This window comes from Macadamia integrifolia, chromosome 6 (assembly GCF_013358625.1).
Source record: "Macadamia integrifolia cultivar HAES 741 chromosome 6, SCU_Mint_v3, whole genome shotgun sequence".
NCBI lineage: Eukaryota > Viridiplantae > Streptophyta > Magnoliopsida > Proteales > Proteaceae > Macadamia > Macadamia integrifolia.
Genome location: NC_056562.1, coordinates 19,821,091 through 19,830,460, shown reverse-complemented (window position 1 = coordinate 19,830,460; position 9,370 = coordinate 19,821,091). Strand labels below are relative to the sequence as shown.

Here is a 9,370-nt window from a genome sequence, read left to right as displayed (position 1 = left end):
TCCCAGGAACACACTACAAGACCACAAGCATCTACTGCTATGGTCTCTCATTATCACGCCAGCTCATGAGTTTCCTACATTCCCTAGGGAGCTTCCATCAAAATTCATTTTAACCCACCCTATAGGTGGTTTACACAAAAAAACCTCCAATGGAAGCTTTATTCCCGCACTGACAATATTGAGGCCTAACCTTCTGGAGCAGAGGATGTCATTCATTGCAATTTTTGCAATTTTCTCTTCAGGGATGCTTTCTCTGATTTCCTTCTTAATTGTATCAAGAATATACCTTAAATGTCGCTGACGGTCTTCAAAACGACGGCGATTTCTTTCATTCCAGATTTTTTTCAGCTCCTATGGTGAAAGAAATGGTTCACGTCTCTTTGAGATTTATAGCTTTAATCTTCCTCTTCCACCATCTCGTGAGATCTTGGAGGGTATCATGGCTCCTCCAATGAATGTCAAACCATTCGTAGATGTTCTTCCAAATTTCCCTTGCAAACAGACTGAGCACAAAGAGGTGGTTCAAATCCTCAATCGAGCACCTGCACAAATCACATCTAGATGCCATATTAACACCTTTCTTCATTACCGCCCCGTCTGTGGGTAGCTTCGCATGTATAATCCGACACCCAAGTATGGATAGCTGAGGTTGCAGGTGCTTACCCTAAATTAGCGTCTCCCATTCAACAACCTCCTTTTTTCACCTAATGTGATTCCAAGCCGATTTAACTATGAATTCCCCATTTGGGTTGGGACTCCACACACATAAATCTTCACACTCATACCTGAGCAGGGGTATTTCCATAGCTTTGTGAATTATTTCATTCATAGGAATTGATGTAGCTTCAGGGAAATGCTAATCAAAATTATCTATGAATCTATCCACTTTACTGTTAAAAGCTTCAGAATGATCAGCCTAAAGCTCAATTAGCTCAACAATGGGCTCAGAGCTCAACCACCTGTCCTTTAAGAAAATTATTTTCCTTCCATTCCCTACAATCCATCTTTCCTTCGAGGCCATAAAATCCAACATTTTTCTCAATCCCAACCAGATTGACAAAGACTTGTAGCCTTTCCTCAGAGATCCGTCTTCTTTAATGAATCTTGCATGCATGAATTTGTAAGCAGGTTTAGCATTATGTTTAGTCTTCCAAATTTCCTTTGACAGCATGGATTCATTGACGTCTCTCAATCTTCTCAAACCAAGACCGCCCTCTGCCTTCGGTTTACAACATTGATCCCAACTCACAGTAATGGCCTTGGACATGTCCTCATCCCCTATCCAGATGAAGTTTCTGATCCACTTCTTCATAGTCTTGATCATTCAAGACTGCCACCAGTACACAGAGAAGCTATGCATGGGTATACCAACCACCACAACCCTAACAAGTTCTACTCTACCAGCCATAGAGAGTAATCTCCCTTCCAACCCGATAGCCTAGCTTTCACATTGTCCATAACAGGGAGAAGAGCCTCCTTCTTGACTTTGCCTTTGAAAATCTCTACCCCCAAATATTTTGTAGGCATACTGTAAATAGGAATACCCAGTTCGAATCCTATAGTCTGCTTTCTAGCTGCAGGGATATTTTCCATAGACAACTTGCTCTTCTCCAAGCTAATACATTGGCCAAAATAATCTTTATACATAGTTAGGAAGGATTTAAGGTTCCTAACATACCTTATTGATGCATTGGTGATGATAAAAATGTCATCTATGAACATCATATGCCCTGGGGGCTGAACCCCACGAGGGCCATGCAAAGCCTTAATCTTCTTCTCCCTGATAAGATCATTTAGACCTCTAGACAGAACCTCCTCAGCCAAAATAAACAGAAGGAGAGATAATGGATCTCCTTGCCACAAACCCCTTTCAACACCGAAGTATCCAATAGGACTATTGTTCAGCAAAATGGAGATTTTTGTAGAGTGCAACATTTGATTAATCCAACCAATCTAGATGTCAAGGAAACCAAATTTCCTCATTACAGAGACTAAAATTTCCCAGTCAATGGTGTCAAATGCCTTCTTGATATCAATTTTGATACCCATTCCTCCACCTCTTGTCATTGCAGGCATCATATTTGCCAGCTCTGAAGCCAAGTTTATATTAGTGTGGATAATTTCCCCCTTTTGAAAAGCCCCTTGCTCATTAGAGGTCAATCTCGGGAGGTAGACTAACAATCTCAGAGCAAGAACCTTCGTGATTATCTTGCAGAGGAAATTTCCCATGCACATAGGTCAAAATTTATCTAAGGCATCAGCCCCATCAGCCTTAGGAATTAGTGAAATGAAATTATTGTTGATCCCCTAGGGCATATACCCAATGCTGAAAAAACTACAAATTGCTTTGCAGACATCGTACACTATAAGTTCCCAGCAGTGTTTATAAAACTCACCAGGGAACCCGTCTAGCGCTGGAGAGCTAGCAGGATCAAGGGACAATATCGCCTCTTTGATCTCCATATCAGAAGGTAACCTATCCATACTTCTTCTATCACAGTCCTCCAGCTCACAAGGAATGCAGTTCAGAAGCTAAGAATGATCAGCCAATGGAACCCTTTTGTGGAATCTCTCAACACTCAACCACATATTGCTCCAGGTTGCCTCTCTCAGAGATCACCGAACCATTCCCCAACTTTAAGCTTCTAATTGTGTTTTTTATTCTTTGCATCTTTGCAGATAGATGGAAGAATTTGGTACACCTATCGCCAAGCTTCTTCCAGCGGATTCTCGACTTTTCAGCCCACATCTTCTCATAGTTCTCCATAGCTTTTAGATAACTTGTCTTAGCATCTGTCTCATAAGCGAATAAAGCATCATCCAAGCCTTTTTCTTCAATGCTCTGCTGGATCACCTCCATCTGCTTTTTGACCTCCTTGAGCTCCACATTAAAATTTGGAAAAGCATGCCTTGCCCAATGCTTCAGGTCACCCTTGAGTCTTTTGAGTTTATGAGCGACCCTATATAAATTGTTGCTTGCTATCCAACCCGTTCAAGATTCCCTAACAACCTGTAAAAAATCACTGTGCTCTACCCAGTGTCTATGAAACCTGAAGGGGCAATTATTCGGCTTCCACCCTGGCATAGAGTTGACAAGAATTGGGGCATGATCAGACCCAATTCTTGGAAGAACCTGTTGAAAAAATTCAACCCAGGCATTAGAACAAAAGCTCCTATCATGCACAGTCGAGACATTACCTCTCTTTCTATTATTGGTCCAAGTGAATTTTCTTCCCTGAGAGGGCAATTGCATCAGATCACAAGTGTCCACCATAGCACCAAACTCTACTGCAAAACCCGTATTGAAGGCCCCAAGACCTCTCTTCTCATACGACACCAGGGTTGCATTGGAGTCTCCAATCACAAGCCACGGAGAGCTAGGCCCTGAAGCTGAAGCTACCAAATTAGCCGATAGCTCTCTTCTTATAGCTCGAAAGCAACTCGCATGAACTACTGATCTAAAGATTGCCTTCTAGAGCCAATCAAAGGAGATGGTAATGTGTTGATCTGACGCAGACAGGATCACTGGATTTTTTATGCCTCTTTTCCACATAAGCCACAAATTCGGCACCTTATCTATTCTACTATTATGAATAAAATTCACATCATATCCCAATTTCTTAAAGAATAATTTGGGATGGGAACTGACCTCAACCATCGGCTTTGCAATTCATACGATGTCTGGATGATTGTCTTTCAGAATATTCCCCAAAGTAAGTTTAGCCACTGCCTTCTTCATACCTCTAATATTCCAGTAGAGGACTTTCATTCTTTACTTTTTTTGATGCAATAACTCAGCCAGACTTCCTGGCCCCATATCGTTTGTGGTTCCTTTCTTTTTCTTTCTGTGATTCACCAAGCTGAGCACCTCCTCTCTTGATGTATTATCTTCATCCACACTGTCATGATGGTGTATGTATACCGCCCCTTCTCTAACTTGAGTAGCAGGCATGTAGAGAGCGCCTTGCAAGGTTCTAAGCCTCCTTGCCATGTGCAGCGAGACTCTCTTGTAGCCCCTCCACCTCATCGATAGACGGGTCGGACCCATACCCAGATCCATCCGCCGATCCAATGTGAGAGTCGTTCAGCCCCTCCATTAACCTTCCCTCATTGTCTCATTCTCAACCGCCGCTGCAGAGTTGGTAACCAAATCAGTTTCTTGTATTAAGGGAAGGACAATCTCCAACCCTCCATGTGTCGTCTCTTCATTCAATCCCACCAAGTTTCCTTGTGTGTTTGAAATACCTTCCAGTGAAGGACGTCTCAACATGGTAGGAAATCCATTCCCATCGTGAGATGGATTCCTACCATTTGAGGACTCCCTCCTTTCCACCGCCTGGGCCTTCGCCTCCATGCCGGAATTCCTCCCATCATGGCCTCTTTCATGGACATAAACAGCCCCTGGTATTCCTCCTCTCACCTCGGCGTCTTTGTTCGCGTCCCTTGCCTTCTTCTCCCTATAGTCATGGACAAGGTGCCCGAGCTTTTTGCATTAACCACATCTTGTCATTCCGTCCTCGTAAACGATGGCTTGCTTAAACCAAAAAACCTCGTGCTCCAGGTTTAAACCGCCCTACTTGTATTTCTTCTAATCTCTCCCCATTTATCTCCATCTCCACTTGAACTCTAGCGAAGTTTCCCAACTCCGCGCTCTGTGTTCTCCTATCCAGAGCAACATGATACGTCGGTACCAATACTCCAGAGGCAGGTCAGGGAAACGAATCCACACCAGTTTTGATAAGACATGCTTCTCGTATACGTCAAAACCAGCGGACCATCTCAGGAACCTGATTATCTGCCCCCTAACTTTTACATTACTTCTCCTCCACGCTGAAGACAATCTTACATTTCTTTAAAAAGAAAAAAATTAATAAAACGAAAATAATAATAATAATAATAATAAAAGAAAAAGAAAAAATCTTCATACGCACACAGAAGTTGCATTTAAAAAATCAAGTGATTAAGCATTACTGAGTTGAAAAAATCGAAGAACAAGAACTCAACCCTCTTTGGGGCCTACCTAAAAGAAAACAAAGAAAGAACAGAATCCTTGTCGGCAGGAATGACAAGAAGCTACTATCAGAATTCTCCCGTCTTCTCATCGCCTTATCCTCTCTCCTTGCTGCATTGGTCCAGCCATCATCACGGGGTCCTGCATTGCAAACAGGCACACACAATTTTACCCATGCCGGAGGCTCCCACCCCCGAAAGGGGATACTGTTGAGATAGTATTTAAATTGGATAAAAATACCTTTGGTTTCAATTTAAAAATCATTCTTTTTACCATTTTGCCCTCTGTCTATACGGATTCAAATGTATGGTATTGACTAAAAATCAGGATCAGTAATCCGATTCCTCAAACCATGTCCTAGAGAGAAGAGGAAATGGAAAAAGTGTTATAAATACTTTCATTCTGGTAATAATTATTCTACTCTCTGGTCTCCAAAACTTTTATTTTTTTTATTTTTTATTTTTTTATGCTCCAGAACATTTTACTTGTCAATGGATTTACTGTAAGCTTTTGCATCATTTTCTTCTTAGCAATTTGATGTGGATGCCTCATATCTCTCTCTCTCTCTCTCTCTCTCTCTCGTAAGAATTTTTTCTTTCTCAAACTCCCAAGCATTGCATGGGTTTTATGGTAGTTTATTTTGTATGTATCTAATCAGTGAACAAAACTCTCTCTGTTAAATCCTTCTGACAACCTTCGAGCAATTAAATTAAATACAACAAAGGATTACAAATATTCACAAATAATAGATAAAATTCTCGTTCTAATGGTGTCGTCTTCTTCTTCTTGATGCTTCCAAGACTTGGTTTCTTTGTCTTATGATAAGATTAGGTATTTGGCGAAGCTTTCCACTGAATCTTTGAGACTTTCATCGCTTTTGATGCATAATGTTTGCTTACTCAATGATACTCCTATTTGATGCCAAAATATTCATGGATTGATTAACCCTTTCATATGTATACATATTAGTAATGCCAATAACCATCAACCAAAATTGGTTTCATCACCAAAACATGAGGTATGGACCCTATTGTCGATATAATATTATTCTCGCTGTCTTGGTGATGGAAACACTATGATGATGGTGGAAGCTTCATCAAAAGCACCCCCTCAATTAGTACATAAAAAGGCGTATCCGATGCATGAGGTTCCCGCATGTGCAAGATCCAGGGGAGAGAATTACACAGCCTTATCCCGAGAATGTCGAAAAACTGTTTCGACCATCAGGTCGCAACATTCATACCATTACCGTTAGACCAAACTCTCATTTTTCAATTAGTACATCATCAAGGATAAATATTCTACTATTAATATTTTACAAGCATGGATATGAGAATAATACAGGGATAAATTTATAGGTGGTGGATTAAATAACTTATACAAGTTGTTTTGATTTCTCTCATTTTTTAGTGCATTTCTCCCTTTTTTGCATTATGCTGAATGAATTGTTGTAAACATTGGCCTTACATAGCACCTACTTGTTAATGTGAGATCATACCAATTGTTAATACCATTTGTTAGCAATTTTAAATGCCACTTGTTAGATATCATTTTTTTTTTTTTTTCTAACGATGGGTATCCAAGCCTTCGGCCTGACTAGTCCCACGGGTCCATACTGACCTCACAACCACATGGACCGGGTCATACCGAGGTTGAATGAGAATCATTCAACTTTCACTGAAAGCAGTGAAGAGCATTAAACACCCCCATGTGAATGGCTCAAGGTGTGCTTAATGGGAGTCGAACTTCAAACATCCGAGTTTACGGCTCGTACCAAGTTCGTTGTTGCTCACCGCATAGAATTCAAGAAAATATACCATTAAATCACAAGACATACTACCACTAACGGTGTTACATAGAATCCCAATGATGTGCCATTTAAGAATGGGGAACTAATTCACCAAGGGTGGTCTTACATAGATATCAAATGATTTAACAATTTGCCAAATATGAACTCTAGTGCCACAAGACACACACCCAAAGACAAAAGGGGAGGTAGAGAGAGAGAGAGACCATATTTTGAAATTATGTAATTGAATTTTCTATTATTGTGCCAGGATAGGACAATAAAAAAAAAATACCCTTCTTGGTTTCAAGATTTAATGATTTTCAGGTAAAGAGACATTAGAGTGGTTTGAATTCCAAAAAATTTCTATGACGGTTGAATTTTAAAGTGTACAAGTATCACACATTCAGAGACTTGAAGAATTTGAATAATCAAGAATCTAAGATGGGGAGTGGGGTTAGAAATGCGAATAACCCATAATATGGTAGGTTGTATAGCTGATGTGACAATGGCACTGCACATGTAGCCAACCTGAATGGTCTCATCTTATGGTACACTAGAAAATAGTGTCATTCTCTCCACAGGGAAAATAAATGTGGGCTATTTCTAAGAATATTCATAGGCAAACAGCCTAATTACTTTTCTTTGTCTGAAATATGTATTTGTAGTTTGTAAGATTTAACCTTTTTTTTTTTTTTAAAGAAAAATAGTGGGATGGAAATAAAAAACTGTTATAATTATAGGGACCCTTCTTGTCTGTCAACCAAACGGGGCTTATGACTCATTCATGGATATCTCACTTTCCTTCCTTGTTTGTGTGATCCTTTTCTCTTAACTACTATTGAATATGATTCCATTGGACCATTTATGGAGTGTCTTATGTATTCTGAAATTTCCTTTTCAGACGTTAAAAAAATAAGAGCAATAATGGATCAGAGTATAAGGGTGACCTATCCGTCCCCTACTGTGGAGGATGGGTTTAGTACGACCTTTTCAAGTTTCCTTTTCCTTGGATTAAATTGATTAAATAATCAGGATTTAAGGTTCTAGCTGGTAGTTAGTAGTTTTCTCTCCAAGGTTAGCAATAATAAACTCATCAATTAAATGGATTAGACTGTTCAATCACTTTCCTGGCCCAATTTCTTTTGGTCACCGTGGAAACACCTGTCTATATTATGTCCATATATATATATATATATATATATTTCGAGAGAGAGAGAGAGAGAGAGAGAGTGGTGTGGCCATATCCGTTGAAATTAGTTTAGACGAGGATTGAGGTGGGTTTTCATCACTTTGATGTCGTATGAGCTTATGACTTCATTTTTGGCTTAGTTAGGAGAGTATTTTTTTCACCACGAGTTGAGGTTTATCATTCCATCCTAGGGTTTACCCGATGCTATCTAAAGTCGGCTCAGTGAATAGAGTCTCATTGGCCTTAAAGAAACTCAATCCTAAATTATAATGCTTGTCAACACCAACTATTTAACCATCAGAAAAAGGGAACTTACACCAAACCAATTTGACATCTGGTCCAACTAAATGTACTGCAAATCGACCTGATCCTTTGCCATTTAGAACTGTGAGAAATAGGTTATGTTTTTTTGTGGAGTGTGATCCTTGCGTCTAGGCATGTAAATGGGGTGAAATAATCAACCCACCTCCAAAAAATAGAAAATGATATATTTATAAATACTTCCTTATATACTCCCATTGAATTCTCACACATGCATAGAAACCATATTCACCAAACACTTACCCAATAATTATTCATACAAACTGGCACAGAGAAAAGAACCTGCACCACTCAAATAAGTGAGTCCAGCTTTCATCACCATAGATTGCTCAGTCTTGCTTCTAGCATTTAGGAACCGTCCATTTGCTGGATCTTGTGAGATAAACAGTAGAGACCACCTCAATCTAGTAGATGGCAACGTACTAGATACCTTTCCACATAAAGAAGCATCTTTATAGGCTCTTGGAAAGAAGAGACAAAGCTTTTAATGCCTTTAACATGTCCACAGGCATCGGTAAGTGTCACCTATTTTTGGGTGACTTTCTTTCTTTCAAAAAAAAAGAAATAATAAATTTCCTTTTCCCTCACCCATTTCTATGTACACCCTCATAGCCAACATTTCATGGGCGCCCCCCTTTCTTCCTGACTTCCTCATCAACTGACAGTCAAAAGCCTCTACGTACAGTAAGCTCAACACCTTACTACATTAGGGTTTTATCATTGATAATAGGGTTTTCCACATAACCCCATTTTCAAACATGGTGAGACCCACCTATCAAGAAGAGATTCCAACATATTGCTCTAAAGGGCCACTTTCATTAAATCATTCCTTGTCATGCACCATTCATTCGGAATCAGGACCAGTCTTGTAGAGAGAAGTATAGTGATTTGGGTGTAGCCTTATCTTTCATTAATAAGTGGACACCCTCTATTTTGCAATATATATGATGCTCCAGTGCCCTTCACAAAAGCAGTTAGACTCTATCTATCTGAAACCAGTGGTTGTCCATATATAAAATCCTCATATAGGTTAGGAGAAAGTTTTTTCTACAGCCTTAGT

General features: G+C 39.7%; 1 protein-coding gene across 1 annotated transcript; it reads right to left on the bottom strand.

Moving 5' to 3' along the window:
* Window positions 1-1,392: 1,392 nt before the first annotated feature.
* LOC122082107 lies at window positions 1,393-2,229 on the bottom strand. The gene is made up of 3 exons (XM_042649594.1): window positions 1,987-2,229; window positions 1,679-1,812; window positions 1,393-1,615 (listed from the first exon to the last, which is right to left on the bottom strand). The coding sequence occupies exons 1-3, from the start codon at window positions 2,227-2,229 to the stop codon at window positions 1,393-1,395; spliced, it is 600 nt and encodes a 199-aa protein (XP_042505528.1).
* Window positions 2,230-9,370: the final 7,141 nt, after the last annotated feature.

Coding starts and splice junctions, on each gene's coding strand:
- LOC122082107 (XM_042649594.1), bottom strand. CDS start 2,229: ATGGGAAATTTCCTCTGCAAGATAATCACGAAGGTTCTTGCTCTGAGA. Junction 1,813..1,986: donor ACTGGGAAATTTTAGTCTCT/GTAATGAGGAAA, acceptor TTGGCTGAGGAG/GTTCTGTCTAGAGGTCTAAA. Junction 1,616..1,678: donor ATCACCAATGCATCAATAAG/GTATGTTAGGAA, acceptor CCAATGTATTAG/CTTGGAGAAGAGCAAGTTGT.